This window comes from Suncus etruscus, chromosome 7, assembly GCF_024139225.1.
Source record: "Suncus etruscus isolate mSunEtr1 chromosome 7, mSunEtr1.pri.cur, whole genome shotgun sequence".
In the NCBI taxonomy this organism is placed as follows: Eukaryota; Metazoa; Chordata; class Mammalia; order Eulipotyphla; family Soricidae; genus Suncus; species Suncus etruscus.
Window position 1 is genome coordinate 9,515,494 of NC_064854.1, and position 19,149 is coordinate 9,534,642.

At 58.9% G+C, this 19,149-nt stretch overlaps 3 protein-coding genes across 3 annotated transcripts; 1 reads left to right on the forward strand and 2 right to left on the reverse strand.

Annotated features, from left to right (window-relative positions):
- On the reverse strand, positions 1 to 4,894 carry PTK6 (protein tyrosine kinase 6). The gene is made up of 8 exons (XM_049777148.1): positions 4,665 to 4,894; positions 3,759 to 3,880; positions 3,441 to 3,601; positions 2,893 to 3,046; positions 2,274 to 2,435; positions 1,121 to 1,302; positions 343 to 496; positions 1 to 188 (listed from the first exon to the last, which is right to left on the reverse strand). The coding sequence occupies exons 1-8, from the start codon at positions 4,892 to 4,894 to the stop codon at positions 1 to 3; spliced, it is 1,353 nt and encodes a 450-aa protein (XP_049633105.1).
- A 1,837-nt stretch (positions 4,895 to 6,731) lies between these two features.
- On the reverse strand, positions 6,732 to 13,007 carry SRMS (src-related kinase lacking C-terminal regulatory tyrosine and N-terminal myristylation sites). The gene is made up of 8 exons (XM_049777147.1): positions 12,619 to 13,007; positions 10,457 to 10,578; positions 8,763 to 8,930; positions 8,248 to 8,385; positions 8,015 to 8,173; positions 7,245 to 7,426; positions 7,011 to 7,167; positions 6,732 to 6,925 (listed from the first exon to the last, which is right to left on the reverse strand). Exons 1-8 carry the CDS (start codon positions 13,005 to 13,007, stop codon positions 6,732 to 6,734), a joined length of 1,509 nt encoding a protein of 502 aa, XP_049633104.1.
- Positions 13,008 to 16,848: 3,841 nt separating this feature from the next.
- FNDC11 (fibronectin type III domain containing 11) lies at positions 16,849 to 17,835 on the forward strand. The gene has a single exon (XM_049777104.1). The coding sequence runs from the start codon at positions 16,849 to 16,851 to the stop codon at positions 17,833 to 17,835; it is 987 nt and encodes a 328-aa protein (XP_049633061.1).
- The last annotated feature ends 1,314 nt before the right edge of the window (positions 17,836 to 19,149 follow it).

Below are 19,149 nucleotides of genomic sequence, written 5' to 3' on the forward strand. Positions count from 1 at the left end.
TCACAGAGGGTTCTCATATCTGGTGAGGCTGCACAACCGCTCCTGAATGGCCTGGAAGCAGGGCCGGGCCCCAGGATCCGCTTGCCAGCAGGACAGCATCAGCCTGTGCATGGCAGGTGGGCACATGGGCGGGCAGGGCATGCGGTAGCCAGCATCCACCTTCTGGGTGGCCTCATGGTTGGTCATACCTGCAGCCAGAAAGCATGGCTCAGAGGATGATGCTCCACACCCTGCCCAGACCCCTGCCCTCAGCCGCATGGCCCAAACCTGGGAAGCCCAGCCAGACCTGCCCCTCTGGACCTGTACCTGGTAGGTCCCTGCCCCTACCCCTCCGGCTTATACCTGGGTAAGGTGCTTGTCCCCTGCTGAAGATCTCATGCAGGAGGATCCCGAAGGACCAGACGTCCGACTTGATGGAGTAGTGGCCTCGGGCCAGGGCCTCGGGTGCTGTCCACTTGTATGGAATGTTGTGCTCTCTGGACAGATACGTGCCCTCCTGCAAGCACAGTTACTCTGGGATGCCCTCCTTGGATGGGGTCACAGAGCAGGGGTACCCAGAAGTGGCAGGTGTTTGCCTCAGATCCAAGAGCCAGCAGCTACAGCCAATGGCCTGGGTGAGGGAATGTTTTCTAGAAGCATCCAGCAGAAGAGGGAAAGTGAGCCTAGAATCTCACATGGATGAGGGCGTGGGCTCCTCCCAGAGCATAATTGGGGAAGATGGGGATAGAGGGGCTGCCTGAGGAGAAACAGCAAGCCTCCTGAGGCTGCTAGGCTCTGCTGTGGGGCAGACAGGAGAGTCAGGGAGGGCATCACCATGACTAGCCCATGCTACTCTCTTCGGGAAAGCATGGGGTAGCAGGATGTAGGTCTCACTCACACATGACACTTTGGCCCCTCTCCTCCTTCCACCAGGTTTTATTATTCAGGTGTTTACAGTGGCTAGAGCTCACCCCAGTCACCATGCAAACTACCCCTGGGAGAGATGGGCCAGTCCTTGAATTCTGTTCCTCAGTCATGCCAAGCACATGGACATCAGTATAGGTCATGCAGGGTCCAGGGCCCCCACACAGCAGCCCCATGCAAGACTGACTCTGTGGATCCTGCGTCCCTAGGACCTTACCTTGATGAGCCGGGCCAGGCCAAAGTCCCCAACTTTGCAGATGTTATTCCTTCCCACAAGGATATTCCTAGCAGCCAGGTCACGGTGGACAAAATTCTGGGATTGCAGGTAGCACATTCCCTCAGCCACCTGTGATGCTATGTCCACCATCTCGGACACAGGCAGGATCGTCTCATCAGAGTCTAGAGCAAGGACAGGCATGTTACCAGAGCAAGCAGTCTGGTCCCAGATTCGGGGGCAAAGGACAGTGGGCCTGGTGGGACTGAGTATGGGCTCATTGCCTCCACTTGACCCAATAGCCTCACTAGCAGGGGCAGAAATGAGACTACAGATGAGGAGGGGATCCCTGTGATGGAAAAAACCTCAGGGGTCAGAGAGATAGCAAAGCAGTTGGGCAGAGTCACATGAAGCTCAAGAAGCACAGTTCTCCAGAGCATTTATACATGTACCACTGAATGAATACCAATGATCACCCAGGCATTTGGCCGTTTCACAGATGCTGAGGCCCAACCTGAGTGCGGTATTTTTATTGTTGTTGTTGTTGTTGTTTATTTGGGGGGGGGCACACCCAGCAGCGCTCAGGGGTAGTACTCCTGGCTCTGAGCTCAGAAATCACTCCAGGCAGGCTTAGGGGACCATCTGGGATGCCAAGGATCAAACCTGGATTGGCCATGTGCAAGGCAAATGCTCTCCCCACTGTGTTATTGCTCTGGTTCCCAGTGGGAGTGATTTTATGCATGTTATAGCTGTGTGTTGAGTCTGTCCACTGTGCCAATTGCCCAGGGTGGATATACTAGATGTCTACACACACGCCATGATTCCTGTGTGAGTGAATGAGATGTGCTGTGATTATTGGTCATATGTGTTGTTGGCTGTCTTGGGTGCATAGTCTTTCATGTGTTGAGGGCATACACTATATCAGAACATTACAATGAGTTCATGTGGGAGCATTGTGTAGTGTATGGAGTGAGGTGAGGAGATGAGGAGACAGTGTTTGTCCTGGGCTCTGACAACAGCTTGTCCCAAGACAACAGGAGCCTCAGAGTGCTTGTGCCCAGCATGTCCCATGACCTCCCCAGTCCTGCCAGACTAGCAGGCACATTTGTCCTGATAGACTCGGGGAAGGGGGTGGCGGTGCCTCCCAGCTGCTCACCCCGCAGTAGCTCCAGAAGGTTGCCCTTGGGCATAAGTTCCGTGATGATGTACACCGGGTCCCCCAATGAGGCCACGGCGTAGAGTGCCAGGATGTGTTTGTGTCGCAGCTGCTTCATGGCCTGGATCTCCGAGTGGATCACGTGCTGATGCTTGAGGTCAGCTGTGGGCAGGGCAAGGCACAGGGGGCAGGTTCTGTCTGGCCCAGCCTTGCCCACGGCCCCCAGCTGACCCTGGGACCGCATCCTTGCTCTTCCTCCCCACCCTCCACCTGCAGGCCTGAGTCCTGTGGTTTGTGATCTGGACTGTAGAAACTCCTGCTCAAATTTTTTCCACAGCCACCAAAGGGCCTAGCCATCCCTCGAGGCCTCTAGTGGTTTAGCAGAACCAGACCAGGGGGTAGCTGGTACCGCAGGTACACTGAGCAGTATGGGGTGCTGGGTAGGCAGTATGCAATGCTGGATGGGCACGGGGCAGTATGGGATGTGGTGTGGGCAGTGTGGAGTACTGGGTGGACACAGCTGGGTGGGCAATGTGGGGTGCTGAGTGGACACAGCTGGGTGGGCAATGTGGGGTGCTGAGTGGACACTGGTCGTTGGGGGTTCCCTGTGCCCACTCACCTCGGGGGATGACCTTGACGGCCACTTGAACCTGGTTCTTCCAGAGCGCCTCAAAGACCTCCCCAAAGTAGCCAGAGCCGAGTTTCCTGCAGAGTGTGAATTCATCCCTAGGTTGCTCCCAGTCGTCACAGTAAGGCAGCGGCTCCTGCTCATGCTGGAAACGGACAATTCCGGGGAGACCCTCGTCCCACTGCCTGTGGCTGCTGTGCAGCCTACTGGGGCTCCCTGGGGACAGGTGCTCGGGCGTGTCTACCTTGTCCAGCTCCCCTCCTACTCATGCAGGACCCTAGCAGATACTCCAGACCAAACTCAGCAGGCAGGCAGGCCAGTTTCACCCCTGCACCTTAGAGTCACCCAAGCCCATGAGCCCCTGAGACGTAGCCCTCACCCAAGCTGAGCCCCTCCTGCCTGGCTGTTGCCCAAGCATCTGGACCCCTGGCTTGGCTGCAGGGACCCACGAGGAAGGGTCCAGCGGGTCAGAGAGGGCAGGTCCTCACCAGCAGCCCCAAGGGCTCCCCGCTCTGCTGCTGTGGTTGTGGGGTACCCACCTTGCGGCAGGGCACGGTCAGCTGCAGGCCGTGGGTCAGGCTGTGTGCCTGGTGGTGAGCCACGAGCTCGGACAGGCTGGGGAAGGACAGGGCCTCGCTGAGGTGCAGCCTGTCCCGCGCTCGCCAGATCTTGTAGTGCCTCACACTCTGCGAGTCCCGCACTGCAGAACGAGAAGAGAGCCGGGGGAGGGGTGCGTGAGGAGGAGCCGAGTCTGGGGACCCTCACTTGCCACCCAGATCCCAGCAGGACAGGGACGCAGCATGGGGGCACCTGGCCCTGAGGCACGTGGGGAAGAGGGGAGCAGGCTGGGGCTGTACCGGACAGGACGTAGTCAGCTCCTGGCTTCTCGCTGACCCTAAGCAGGAAAGTTCCGCGTCCAGTGCCCTCAGCCTGGAGTCGGTGCGACGCTTCTGAGCGGGAAATGCAGCCAAAGAACCACCTGCGGCGGGTCCACCACTCACTCCAGCCCCTGGACACCCCCACCCAGACCCCTGACCCCATAGCAGCGATTTGGTCCCCTGGTCATCGGTGGCGACCTTGTGTGGTGCTGTGGCTTCATGGTCAGTCCTCCCACCTGCTATGCTGTCCCCAGATAGAGCAAGGTGCCCTGGACCCAGGTGCCTGCCTGTACTTATGGGGTCAGCACCGAAGAAACCCCAGGGGCTGTGGTGGGCCTGGCTCAGAGGCTGCGGTGCTCAAGTCTGTGCTCTCTGCACCGCACACCCTCTCCTGAGGTCTGCTCCTGAAGTCCCTGTGTAGGATGCAAGGCCCATGGCCCACAAGTGGTCTGACCCCTCACTGCAGTCTGGCCTGGTGTAGGCTTCCTAGGAAGCCCTGGCAAGACCCGCCCCAGTGAGTACAGGAGGCAGGGCTAGCTGCCCACATGGGGTGTGGTTACCCCACCCACAGTTTCTAAGTAGGGCAGGCATCTGGTTTCAGCCCCAGCCACTGCCTTGCCAAATCTTTAGAGTCTCCTAGCCTCTACCACGGGCAGCCGGGCACCCGGCAGCTCCTGGTGGTCCCTCCGTCCTCTGGATCCTGGACAGCCCAGGGAAAGGACTCAAGTCCTCATGCCCCAGATGTTACACACACACAGCGGTGCAGCAGCAATTGGGACTGGACCTTCAACCTGGCTAGGCACAGAGGAACAAAGGGCACAGTCCTATCCCCAGGGACTCTGCAAGGACTTCTGTGGCCCAAGCAGGCGGGGCGGGAACACTCACGGCTCTGATTCCAGCGTCTCCTTCTGGGCCAAGTAGTTGAGGGGCACATAGCCCCGGGCCACCGCCTTGCCAGATGAGTCCAGCTTCTCAGCCAGGCCCCACTGGCCCTCCTTCTGGGTCACGTGAAAGAGGTCTCCCGACCGGAAGCTCAGCTCCTCCTCTGTGCGGGCCTCGAAGTCCCAGAGCCCCACATACTGTGGAACCAAGGACGCCTGGTTGCGGGACACCATGGTGAAAGCGGAGCCGGGACCGCCAGCTGCCCTTCCTGCAACTGTCGCTGGGCACCTGCTACTAACTGCAGTGGGAAGGATGGAGATGGGGCTGGCCCTGACAACTGTCCCCACCCAGTCAGGGACACCTACTTCCCTGTGTTGAACACCTCAAATTCTGCCCAACCCTTCTGCTCTTCCCATGCTGGGACTCAGGGACTCTGTGCCAGCCAGCAAGCAAAGACCCACCTCAGGTAGAGCAAAAGCATGCCAGCTGGCAGGTCAGATCCTGGGGGTCTCCATGGCAGCCTCCTCCTGAGGAGGCCGAGTAATTAGGTAGGGCAGGAATGACTTTGGGACAGCAGAGCAGACACAGAGAGATGCTGAGACAGTGTCACCCACTGCCCCTGTCCTTCAGGGGTGCAGAGTAGTTGGTGAGTCACCCAGGGAACAGGAGCTGAGTCTGCAATGCCTGCCCCTGAACCCTCAGGCCTGCGTGATGAGGTGAGCAGGAATGTGCCCGACCAGGTCCTGCCCACGCCTGCCTAGGCATCAGTCTCGTTCAGCTCGCTGGGGCACTCTATGCCAGCTTCTGCCCTGCCCTGGCAGCAAAGTCCCGCCTGCTTTGGACTACCCTGTGAGGGTGAACTCCTTGCCCCAGTTGCACCCTCTCTGCATAGAGGGGCACTGGGCTCCTCCTGTGCCAGTCCTGGAGATATTCCCCACCTCACCCCACCACACGGGGCAACAGCTCTCCCAGGGATCAAGGTGTGGGCAGCCTTGCCTCCTGCCCTAAGTTATCTGGAGTGCAGCTTCCAGCAGGGGGCTCCAGGAGGATTTGGCTTGTAGTAGCAGAAACAGTAATGAGGGGCATCCACCCCTCTAACACCACTCAGCACCCCTATGAGAGGGCCAGAAAGGAGCGTAACAGCCACACCACACTGTGACCCGTACTACCTCTTGCCTGCTGTTCCAGGATCTATCAGTCCTGCTCCCAGAGGGGCCCTGAGATGGTAACTGATGCCCAGCCTGACCCTCCAGTCATCAGCATCAGTGTCTGGACCCCTGAGGGAAGGTAGAAATGGTCCCTCATTCCCATCCCAGGCACATTGGAGAACATGGGGACGCCCCATCAATCCTGACCAATGACATTCAGGAGGGCTAGCAGGGCACTAATAGAAAGATGCCACTCCCCAAAGTGGGCACCTCCAGACTGCAGCAGCTGTTCAGGTCAGTGAGCAACATAGCTCTGGACGGCACCCCACAAAGAGACATTAGCTGCATCTACTTGGAGTCAGTCTGTGGACATGGCAGCTCATGTTGGTGCATGTCAGCGCATGTAAACAAGTGTCACTGTCACTGTATGTCACAATATCTCAGCATATCAACTCATGCAAACATGTCTCAGTTCAGGGTCAGAGCAATAATAACACAATGGGGAGAGTGTCTCCTTTGCACGTAGCCAACCAGGGTTTGATCCCTGGCATCCCATAAGGTCCCCGGAACCTGCCAGGAGTGATTTCTGAAGGTAAGAGCCCCCAAAACAAATAACAAGAACAACAAAAAAAAATGTGTGCATTGTTCATGGTGCACACCTGCAACTGGAAACACATGTCAGCCTATGTTGAAGCCTGTCGTCACATGTGAACATGCATGTGGGCACATGTGTGTTGGCATGTCCGTTCTGTAAACACGTATGGGTACATGTTGTGCCCATCTGTGCCAGCACAGATCTCTGTGCTCGTGCATGTAAACATGGCTCACACTGGCGTGTTTCCTATTCCCATATCTACACTGGTCATGGTAGCAAATATTGTCATGATGTGGCAGTGAGCTGAGATGGCAGGTTGAGGGGGTATCACGTGAGGGTGGGGTGCAGACGCCGGCAGAGGGCAACCAGCTTGTCCTGCAGTGCCGCAAAGGCCGGCCGCTGCTCGGGGCTGCCCTGCCAACAGTCCCGCATGAGGGCATAGACTTCTGCAGGGCAGGCAGGCGGTCTTGGTAGCCGGTATCCACGCAGGATCTGTTGCAATGTCTCGTGGTTGCTCATCCCTGGGGGCGCAGAAGACAGGGCAGGCTTGGATTCTCACTCCCCCTACCCTCGCCTGACTCCCAGCCTCGGGCCCCCACGACCCACCTTCGTAGGGACACTGGCCGTAGGTGAAGACCTCGTACAGCAGAACCCCAAAAGACCAGACGTCAGACTTCTGTGAGTACACGCGATAGCTTGCGGCCTCGGGCGCCGTCCACTTGACGGGGATCCTGGAGCCGCTGCTGGGAGAGTAGACATCGTCCTGGGACAGGGGTGTTGCAGGCACCTCCCTGCCCTCCCCGAGCCAGCCAGCCAGCCATTGGGTCACCTTGAGCTGACCTTGAGCAGCCGTGCCAGACCAAAGTCGGCCACCTTGCAGGCCAGGTCTTCACCCACCAGCACATTCCGAGCAGCCAGGTCCCGGTGCACAATGTGCCGCTCCTCCAAGTAGCTCATGCCCTCAGCCACCTGGCAGGCGAAGCCCAGCAGGAGCTGCAGGCCCAAAGTCCGGCCCTCAGGGCCTGTGGGAGTGAGGGACAGGCTCAGAGGCTATGAGATGCAGCTGCAGGGGCTCGTGTAGAGGCTAGTGGGTGAGAGGGCACCCACATCTGGCACTGGAAGGTTGAAGCCAGAATGCAGAAGGGGGCCCGGAGAGATAGCACAGCGGTGTTTGCCTTGCAAGCAGCCGATCCAGGACCAAAGGTGGTTGGTTCGAATCCCGGTGTCCCCCGTGCCTGCCAGGAGCTATTTCTGAGCAGACAGCCAGGAGTAACCCCTGAGCATCACTGGGTGTGGCCCAAAAACAAAAACAAAAACAGAATGCAGAAGGGCCAGACTGGGAGGCAGAAGGACCCAGGGCCTGGGTGACTTTGTTGACCCAGGAGACATTGAGTGTGGCTGAGAATGACAAGCCTATATCTGGACAGCTGGACACAGTCACAGTGGCCACCCCAGGGCCATGTCCACCTTCAGGGTTCAGCTGGGACAGACCCAACCCAGGACACCCCAGGCCTGTCTCAGGTCCATCTAAGCCCACTGCTGGCTAGAGCCTTGGGGCCTTAAGTGGGAATCAACAGTTAGCCCAGCACCCTAAGTTCAAGAATACTCACTGCCCAGGTAGACCTGCAGGCTGCCTTTGCGCATGAGTTCCGTGACGATGTACACGGGGGAGCCAGCGGAGCACACAGCATGGAGCCGGATCAGGCGCTCGTGTTTCAGGCTCTTGAGCGTGTCGATCTCCTTGGTGAGGTCGGCAAGCTTCATGTCGGCTGTGGGAGCCAAACACTCAGCACCACGACCCGCCGTGGCATCCGTGCCCAGGCCCAGGGGAGGCCTCACCCACCTGACTTGATGACTTTGATGGCCACGGGCACAGAGCCCAGCCACAGGCCTTCCCACACCTCCCCGAAGAAGCCCTGGCCCAGCTTCCTCTGCAGCAGGAACTCGGAATGTGGCCGCTCCCACTCATCCTGCTCCAGGGCTGTCTGCAGGGGGACATGGGGGACACAGAGGGGGCAGAGCCAGGCCTTCATTACTCAGCACCCTAAGTGGCACCTTAGCCGGACCGGAAGTTCCTCCGCAAACACTCATCACAACCGGGCTGTCATTAGGAGACCAGAGGAACCGGCCCGCTGAATGGGCTGGATATGGCAGGAGCCCCACAGCTGTCTCTGCACACAGCTTCTCCCCAGGGCCTCGGGCATGCGTTGGCAACTCTCCAGCCTTGTCGGCTCCCAAGCTCCACAGTTGCACCTCATGGTCCCCAGCCCCCAATGAGATTCCCCTGAGACATCTGATCAGTGTCCTCTTCTTCCTCCCTCCTCACTGCAACTGTCCCTCGCGCTTAACCCCGGCCACTCACCTGAGGCGCGCAGGGCTGCAGCAGGGGGTTCTGGATCAGCTTCCAGTTGGCCTGGTAGTACAAAAGCAGCTCCTCCAGGTTGGGGAAGAGCCGGCCTTTCTGGAGGAAGAGGCCGCCGTCCACTGCACAAATCCGGTAGTGGCACACCCTGGCCTGAGCCCGCACTGCAGGACATACACAGAAGCTATGTCACCATCAACCCCCTGACTCAAATCCAGGGGGTCGCTGATGCAGAGAAAGGCTAGAGGAGGGCGGTGAAGCCAACGTCAGGGGTCCTCCTCACTGATTACATGTGAGTGAGTCTTTGAGATTATGAAGAAAGATGTGAGGGAGAGGCTGAGAGCGAATGAGTGATTGGATGGATGGGATTCGATTAATCCCACAATGGGGAACTGAATGAATGGATGAGCAAGTGAGTGAATGAGTGACTCAATGTAAGGATGGATAACTGAGTAATAAATGAGTAAAATGATAACTGAGTAAGTGAATGAGTTAATAAATAACTAAATTGGGACTGGAGAGATAGCATGGAGGTAAGGCTTTTGCCTTGCATGCAGAAGGACGGTGGTTCGAATCCCAGCATCCCATATGGTCCCCTGAGCCTGCCCAGGAGCGATTTCTGGGCATAGCCAGGCGTAACCCCTGAGCGCTGCCCTGTGTGACCCCCCCAAACAAACAAATAAGTAAATAAATAAATAAATTGGTGAATGAGGGGCCAGAGAGATAACACAGAAGTAAGGCATTTGCCTTGCACACAGCCAACCCAGGACAGACTCCGGTTAGATCTCTGGCATCCCATATGGTCCCCCGAGCCTGCTAGGGGCAATTTCTGAGCACAGAGCCAGGAGTAACCCTTGAGTGCCACCAGGTGTGACCCCCCAAAAAATTGGTGAATGGGAAATCAAGTCAGCAAGCAAGTAGAAATGAATAGAGGTGGGGATGGAGTGATAGCATAGTGGGTTGACCTGGGTTTGATCCTTGGCATTTTATATGCCCTCCCAAGCCTGCCAGGAGTGATTTCTGAAGTGCAGAGACAGGAGTAACCCCTGAGTAAGACTGGGTAAGCCCCAAAACAAAACACACACACATGCACACACACACACACACACACACACACACACACAAAGATGAGGCCGGAGAGATAGCATGGAGGTAGGGCATTTGCCTTGCATGCAGAACTGTGGTTCAAATCCTGGCATCCCATATGGTCCCCCAAGCCTTCCAGGAGCATTTTCTGAGCGCAGAGCCAGGAGTAACCCCTGAGCGCTGACAAGTGTGGCCCAAAAACAAAAACAAAAAAAAGAATGAATGGATGAGAGAATGGGCAAGAATAAGTGAGTGAATAGATAACTGAATGAATGACAGTAAATGAGTGAATGACCAAGTAAATGAATGAGTGAATAATAACTGAATCAGTGAGTGAATAAGAATGAATGGAGAGAGAATGGGCAAGGATAAATGAGTGAATGGATAACTGAATGAATGAGACTGAATGAGTGAGTGAATGAATGAAACATATATAACACATGAAGACAAGTGAACAAACATGCCACTTTGTGAATGGGCAGAGCTATGGGGCACTGTGAGGTGCAGGGCCCAGCCCTGAGGTGTGGGGGGCACTGTAGACTAGGAGGGCTCAGCTCAGAGGTGGGAGCACTGTGGGATGCCGGCCCGGCTCTGGCAGCCCTACCTGAGAGTGAGTAGTCCCCGAGGCTGCTCTCGCTGGGCCGGACGAGGAAGGCACCGGGTGCATTGGCAGCAGACAGGAGCAGTTTCTGGGCTTGCATCCGGCTGATGCCGCTGAAGTACCAGCTACAGGGGACAGCAATGGGCCTAAGTGAGCCTGTCCATACCAGCAGAGGCCCCAGAAAACTACTTGTGCAGGAGGGCAGGGCGGGGTAGGGCACTGAACTGGGCCAGAGATAACTCTCCCTGCAGTGTTTGCCCGCATGGGGAGGTGCCTTCTGGCCCTCAGGCCCTGAGCACACAGGCCTCACCCAATGGTGGTGATTGCCGGGGTATCCAGACTGTCCGGAGCACTGCTGGGTATAGCCCAGGGCAGGGAGGAGGCATCAGTTCCAGGGTCCCCAGAGGTCAAGAGAGACCTATCTCTCCACTGGCTACCATGGGGAGTGAGTGGCAAGTAGAGGTGGTCACTAAGGTCTGTCCATGTGCACATGTCCAGGGCTGGAACTCGGGAGAATTGGGTCCTCACCTGCACTCTGTGTGCATCCCTGGTCTACAGACAGATCCCTGTGAAAACCTACCCCCATCTGGGTTTGCTCCACAAGGTCTGATGTAGGGGGTCCTCACACCATTCGGTGCCACCAGGGTGTCCACTTCCCATAGCATCCAGGGACCCAGAGGAAGGGAAAGTTCAAAGGGAAAGTCCTTCAAGAAGCCTGAGAGGTGCAGAGCTGGGCCAAGAACCACTAAAGGCTCAAAGGGAGTCCACACAGGGGGTCATCCCACAGTGAGAGCCAGGGGTACTGCTTCATGTCCTGAACAGAGGGGGGACAGAGGTGGGCTGGCACAAGGGGACATGAGGGGGAATTGGGGGACATGCCTGTACAAGAAACTTTGAGGGGATGAGAGGGAACTGGGGATATTTAGGACATGTGTCTGTATACGGAAGAATTAGGGGGACAAGCTGACACATGGGGAATTAGGGGGGATTGTAGGGGATGGGCCTGCACAGGGATGAAAGGGAATTAGGGAGGATTGGGGCACAGGTCTACACAGGTGGATTATAGGGAAGAGGCTAGTACAGAGGGGTATAAGGTTGACATTGGACCAAGAGTATTATGGGCTGAACTGGTGAAAGATATTGTCCAGTGAAGACAGATCATAAGGATAGGGGGCCTGAGGGGAGACAGGTGATGGTGGGCAGTAGCCTGAGGGAGCAGAAAGCATCCGTCCTGAGATGAGCCCTCCTCCCCCAGAGGCAACAGTTGGGGTTTATGAGGGGATACTCCCGAGATGAAGAAGAGAAGCCCAGGACAAAAGGCCACCATGGGGTGGAGCCTTGAGGTCGCCCGGCTGGCCTAGGAACAAGTATCTGGGGCCCATGGCCAAGCTGCGGCCAAGCTTTCATCTCATCACACACCAGCAAATAATCATTAGCTAGGAGCTTGCCCCAGTCCTTCTAGTTTCTCTGGGAACTGCCCAGAGCCTATGCCCTGCACCCTGGGCACTCCTTGAGACCCCTGACACAGGTGCCTGACAGGGGCGGAGGGCACAGAAGCATGCAGACACTGAGTGTAGCTGGCACTTGGTTTTCAAAGAATGTATCCAGGGCTCAGGCCTGACCCAGGGGAGGGAATACTTGGGTCAACAAGCCTTTCACTGGCCTGCTCTGGATATTCCTACCCCACATGCAGACTGGGAGTAAGAACATGCCCCTAGCGAGTATCCCCCTATGGGCACTGAAGGGTCAGGAGACTCCAGCCCAGGAGAAGGACACTAAGCATGACACCTGGTTCTGCTGGAAGCCAGTCCATCTCCTCCGCTTGGCCATGTCCAACAGGCCCAGACCCCATGCTGACAGCCTCCTCCAACTGCTTGGTAAACCTTCTAGGGGTCTGGGACTGGCATAGCCCTGGCAGTCTGGTGAGGGAAGGGCAGGCTGGCCAGGCATATGTGTGCCCTGCATTGGCCAGGAAGAGTGGACAGGGACCCTCTCCCCCTGCTGGTCCTCCCAGAACCTGACATTTTTGGGGAACACCTATCCCGCGGGGAACCTGCCCACCACAGGGCCATCCCAGAGACCCCCAGAGAGTCAGGCAGGGCCAGTTTGCTGTCACTAACTTCTGCAGGCCCAGACAGCCCCCTCCCCTCCCGGGTGCTACTCACGGTTGGTCCGGGATTGCCTCGTGGGTGGCCTTGGCCACGTGGGTGATGGGGATGCGCCCAGAGCCGGGCACACCCGAAAGCTTGCGGGCGAAGATGCAGTCGCCGTCCTCCCGGAGCGCGACCAGCCGGTCCCCACGACGGACGCTGAGCTCGTCGGTGCAGCGCGCCGTGAAGTCTTGCAGCACCCGGAACAGCTGCGTGCGCGCCGCCGGGTGGACCAGCTCGGCGGCGGGGTCGGGCTCTAGGTCCGGGTCCGGGTCGGGGTTCGAGTCCGGATCGGGGTTCAAGTCCCTGTCGGGGTGGAAGTCTGGGGAGCGCACGCCCGCCGGCCAGATCTTGTCCCAGAAGAAGGACAGGAAAGCCAGCCGCTTCCTGGCGAAGGATTCCATGCTCGGCGGGCGCTCCGACGGCGGGCGCTGGTCACCGCGCGCGGTGCGCTCCGCGGGCTCGGGGTTCGAGTGCTGCAATCATGGGGCCCTTCGTGGGGCCGCGAAATTGGAAGGACGGGTGCGATGGGGACCCCCTCTCACTAGCCTCCCAGCCGGTGCTCACCCCCGGCCCCGGCTGCAGGCAAGACGGACCGCCCAGTCCCGAGCTCGCCAACTCAAGCGACCTTGCATGCAGGACCTGCCCGACAAGCCTCTCCGGCTGCTTGCTGGAGGATGCTCAGCGTGCTGCAAGATGCAGGGCGTGGGGCGGAGCCTCGGTGGCTGGACCACAGGAGTCGGGCGGGGCTCGGATTGGACAGTTGGCCTCTGTGGGCGGGGACACGTGGGCGGGGCCTCTAAAGTCGGGCGGGGCTCGATGTTGAACTATGGGCCGCTGTGGGCGGGGCCTCGGGAGTCGGACTGGGCTCGGATTGGACAGCTAGCCTCGGTGGGCGGGGCAGTGGTGTGGGCGTGGCCTGGGTGGGCGGGACCTCGGTGAGTCTCGGGAGTCGGGCGGGGCTCGGAGTTAGACAATGGGCCTCTGTGGGCGGGGCTTCGGGGAGTCGGGTGAGGCTTGGATTGGGCAGCTGGTGTCTGTGGGCGGGACCTCGGGAGTCGGGCGAGGCTCGGGGTTGGACAACGCCATCCTCAAGGCGGGACTTCTACGGGGCGTGGCCTAGTGGGTGGGGCCTTTAGATTTGGGACTGGGCAGCCAATGACCTGCCTTCAAAACTGTAGGGCGGGACCTCAGAGCCTCGGGGCGGGGCCTAAGTGGGCGTGTCGTCTTTGGGGCGGGGCCTCCGTTATTCGAAGGAGGCGGGGGGGCCCCCCTCCGGAGGGCAGTGAATGGAGGACGATTAGGGAGAGGAGGGCGGGTCTATGTATGCGGTAGACAGCTCAGGAAGTTCCTTCCCTTCCTGCCCACCAACCAGGCTACTGTAGGTGCCTCTGCCTAGCCAGGGGGCATCAGATCACTGGAGAAAGTGCCCTGCACCTGCCTTTGACTCCAACTCAACTGGAGTTTTATCAGATGGGTGGTGAGTAGCACACACCATTAACTGCCTAGCTGAGATCTGTGAGCAAACTGCTGTGCTCTACAAAGTAATTGGCCAAGGCCTGGGTGTGGTTCCGAGAAAGGGCAAATGCATCCCTGGTGAGGGTGAGAGTCCTGGGTACCATTATAGGCGCCAACATAAATAAAGAGTTGCTAAGTGTTCAGGAGAGAGCAGGGCTGGCCAGCTAGGAGCCTCTGGGTGTCTCAGTGGGGACTGAGATTATCATGAGGACCACACCCTGCTCCTGTGGCTCTGGACCATCGAGCTCAGCTTTCTGAACTGGTGGAGATTACAAATGCGGGTAAATTCACAAGGAGATGTGCTTCTGGGCCAGGGGACAGCAGCATGGCTGACCTCCACTCAGGGCGACATGGGGCGATAGGATATGGGGATGGCTGACTCCCCACTTGGGAGGACACGGACAGCAGTGGCAATGAAGAAGGAAGTGTGAGTGAGGTTGGGTCAGCACCCTCCCTCTCTAGGTACCAATTTGGCATATCAAACTATCTGCCCACTGCCGGCAGCTTCCTTCCCACTGTTGGACTGGAACCAGGAGAGAAGCAAAGTCCTGGTGGGGGCCTGGGGTGGAGTCAGAGGCAGCCTGAAGGCTTTGTCCCATCCCCAGCCCAACTCCTTGAGGCCCTAGTGTCTTAGGAAAGCTAAGTACTACAACCTCTGATGACTGCAGACCCCAAGCACTGCCACACAAAGAGCAGCTACATATGGCCCAACGTGTCTGGAGCAGAGCTGCCGCTGAGAGGTGGATTCCCCACGAGTCAGCCAGCCCCTTTCCTGGTCTGACTTCAGCCTCCCCCACAGCACCCGGCCTGCAGCGTTCCACCCAGCTCTCCAGTGAAGACAATAAGGCAAGCCTTCTCGTGAGAGGGCAGCAAGGAAGGGGGTCCCTCCCACTGGTGGACCACCACACGGGGGAGCCCCAGATTGGCTGGACAGCGATCAGGATGCTCCCAAGCTGGACAGAGTACTCTGCAAAGGGCTTGCTATGAACAAATCCCACATCGCACCCCACACACAGATCCCTTGCATTGCACCGCCTACAACATTGCGCGCCCCTCACAAGGTCCTGCCCAGCAAGGCCCTGCCCATGAGGGCCCCCTCCCCTGCACAGGATCCCGCCTACAACAGGGCTCAACCCAGCGTGTGCTGCCCAAGGCCTTGCCCAGCAAGGCCACGCCCACACATGACCCCACCCACCAGATGTAGCCCCGCCCACAACAGGCCCGCCTACAAGGCCACTCCCCCTCAGAGCCTCATCTAAGCCGTGTTCCACCCTACAAGGCCCCTCCCACAACGTTTTAGTCCCGCCCTTAACAGCCCCACCCACTATGACCACGCTCACTCGCGTGGCTCCGCCCACAACAGACCCAACTCACATGAGTACGCTTCCTCTTAAAAGACCACGCCCCCAAATGTGCTTGGCTCTACAAGACCCCGCCCACAACACGCCCCATCAACATGACCCCGCCCACGTAACCCCGCCCACAACAAGTCCAGCCCACACGGCCACGCCCCAAACTGCCAACGTCTTGAAGCCCCGCCCACAAGTCCCACCCACCACGACCACGCCCATCCCTGTAGTCCCGCCCACCACGGGTCCCACCCACAAGACCACACCCCCTCTCAAAGGCCAAGTCCCAAATGGGTTCAGCTCTGCGAGGCCCCGCCCACAACATAGTTTTGCATAGCAAGGCCCCGCCCCGCGCAGAGCCCCGCCTATAGCGTGGCTCTGTCCAGTGCAGGCCCCGCCCCTTCACAGACCCACCCTCGCAGGCCACGCCCATTACATGTTTCCAGCCCCGCCTCCTCGGCCCTGCTGCGCAGGATCCGTGCGTGGTCGAACCTGGAGCTCGAGCGACGTTGGGTGTGTGGGGTGGGGGGTTCCCCAGCGGGGCGCGCTCGGACTTCCCAGGCCACCCCCCCACACACACGGGCGGCGTCACAGAGGCGCGCTGTCCCCCAGGCAACCAAGGGACGCGGCGGCGCGAGGCTGGGCCCCTGGCTCCGGGCAGCCAGTGCTCAGCTCCCAGGCGCAAGGCAAGTGGGGCCGGGCCGGGCAGCGGAGGCGGGTCCAGGTCCGGGAGGCGCAGGAGGAGTGGCCGCAGGGCACTCTAGGATGCTGGACGACGTCCCCCTTCCCACTTTCCCGCGGCCTTCTTCTGCAAGCGTGCGTGCTTGCATTTCACCCCAAAAACCTCCGTGCTCGGGGCCTGCTGGAAGGGTCGACTTGGACCCCACTATTATTCCCCCCTGGGCTGTGAGATCTCTGCTTGGTCGGCCCAAAGAGCAGGAACTCACAGGGAAGCCCCTGCTGCTCCCAGCTGAGATGCTGAGGCAACCAGAGGCCTCACCCCTACCCGTCCGTCCTTGTGTTCACATTTTGGGGATGTCCACACCGCGTGGGGGATTCCCAACTCGCCCAAGACAGAGCAAGAGCTTCCAATGACTGGTATGGGCGGGTAGTCCAGAGTGGGGTTTCCCCTCCCTGCTCAGGCCTCACTCCCAACCCCCCTGCTAATGGTTTCAGACCCTGTCCTCAAATCTTCAGGGAGATCCCTGAGCCAACATGTCCACTCCGCTGTGCACAGAGTTGATGCCCTAGCTGGCGCCAGCCCCTGAACTGCTGGCCCCAGTGCCAGGACATCAGCCCAACCCGGTGCTCAAGCACCCCACATGCAGGGGCAGATGTGCTCTGACCACCCACTCTCCTCCCGTCCAGCTCCCAGACAATGAACCCCCAGGTGACGGGCCTGGGACTGGACAAGATGAAGCTCGACAGTCCCCAGTCCTTCCCGGACCAGGAGGACACCGAGGAGGCAGAGGACAGGCAGCTCCTGGAGCCCGAAGCATGGAGGACCTACGTGGGGCGCCGGGCAGCGCTGCGGGAGTTCCTGAGCTCTGACCTGAGCCCCCACCTGCTCAAGCGACACCATGCCCGCATGGAGCTGCTCCAGAAGTGCTCCTATTACATCGAGGTCCTCCCCAAGCACCTTGCACTGGGCGACCAGAACCCGCTGGCGCTGCCCAACACCATGTTCCAGCTCATCGACCCCTGGAAGTTCCAGCGCATGAAAAAAGTGGGCACAGCACAAACCCAGATCCAGCTGTTGCTGCTCGGGGACCTCCTGGAGCAGCTGGACCACGGCCGTGCCCAGCTGGATGCCCTGTTGGAGTCCCCAGACCCGCGGCCCTTCCTGGCAGGCTGGGGGATGGTGGAGCAGCGGCTGGCAGACCTGTCGGGCGTCATGGACAGCTTCCTGGCCATGATGGTGCCAGGGCGTCTGCACATCAAGCACCGCCTGGTGTCAGACGTCGGCGCCACCAAGGTGCCACACATCCGGCTCATGCTGAGCACCAAGATGCCCGTCATGTTCGACCGCAAGGAGTCGGTGGCGCACAGGGACTGGGTAAGCCTGCGCTGGTTTGCCACCGTCCAACCAGCTGCGCCTGAGCAGTTTGAGCTACGCTTCAAGCTCCTGAACCCCCGGAGCCAACAGGAGGGCACCCAGAGGAGCGTCATCCCTGTGGCCGCCTGCACGTTCGACATCCACAACTTGCTGCCCAACCGCTGCTACCGGTTCACTGTTAAGAGGGCCGAGAGCTACACGCTGGTGTATGAGTCCTGGCGGGACAGTCTCACCCTGCAGACCAAGCCAGGGCCCCCTGAGGGCTTGGCCCCCCACAACACCGGCTGGACGAGCCCAGCCCAGCCCTGACCTCACCTTCTAAGAGATGATTTTCTAGTATTTATCTGCTAATAAAAAGGAGTATACACGTATGTCCACAAAGACTCGCAAACCCACTCATTCCGGCTGGAGGAGTCCCATCAGTGCCCCCCACCCCATTCCCAGCCTCAGGCCTCCCTCAGCTGCACCTTCCACAGCCTGAAGAAGGCCGCACAGGCTGCACCTCCATGGATAGCACTCATCTGCCCTGTGTCCCTCCCTCCACCCACCCACATGGCCCTGGCTGATGGTCTGGTGGGCTTTTTCCTGTGCCTAGTTCTGGGCTCCCCAAGGGCCAGGCCCTATCAGCCCTGTCCCCCTGCCCCAGTGCCAAGGTGCCTGAGGTCAAGAGGACATTTTTTTCTTATGATAACAATAAAATTCTTATCTTCTCCCCAAAAGGAACTGAAATTCATCAGCAGGCCCTCCCCTAGGGCAAGGGGGTCTGTGCAGAATCCCTCCTGGTCTTTGGCCTTTATCAACCGCAACCCATGAGGGACCAGCCTGCCAGTACACTGCTCTGACCCACCCATCACATGAACACCTGAGAGGCCTTGTCCAGGCAGGAGGGACAGCCAGGAGCTGCCCAAAGCACCAGGCTGTTGCTGATTGTGGTCTCTGCACCGTGGGGCCTCCAGAAAGACGTGGGGCTCAGCAAGGATTAGGGTGGGGGACTGTCAAACCCCAGCCGTGAGCAGTACAGCCTGCTGAGAATTGGGAGGCCAATCGGGCACACCTTCTGTGGCACCGTGTCAGTTTAGGGCTCATGCCAGTGTCTCCAAATGTCCTGGCAGAGTCCGAGGGAAAGGGAGGGGAGGGCTAGGGATGTAGACAGGATATGTACATCTCCCACACACACCCTGCCTGAAAATCCCCTACCTTACACCCTGCCCTGCATCCTGGTCCTTCGTGCCACCAGGCCTCTTCCTCCAGGAAACTCTCAGGGATTCCAGGCAGAGAAGGTCCCACCTCCAAATCCTCAAGGGCTTCTCACACTTAATTTCCCAGTTCCAGGCAGGCCCTTTGCCTTTGCCTTTTTTTTTTTTTTTTTGCATGTTAGGGTTTTTTGGGGGAGGGGGGAAAGGGGGTGTCATACTCAGCAGTGCTCAGAGGTTACTCCTGGCTCTGTGCTCAGAAATCATCCCTGGCAGGCTAGGGGACCATAAGGGATGCCAGGAATCGAACCACTTTCCTGAGTTAGCCGTAGACAAGGCAAATGCTCTACTGCTGTGCTCTCTCCAGCCCCAGGCAGGCCCTTTGGCTCACCTGGACAAGGCATATCTGCCCTGCCTAGGTCAGTTCCCA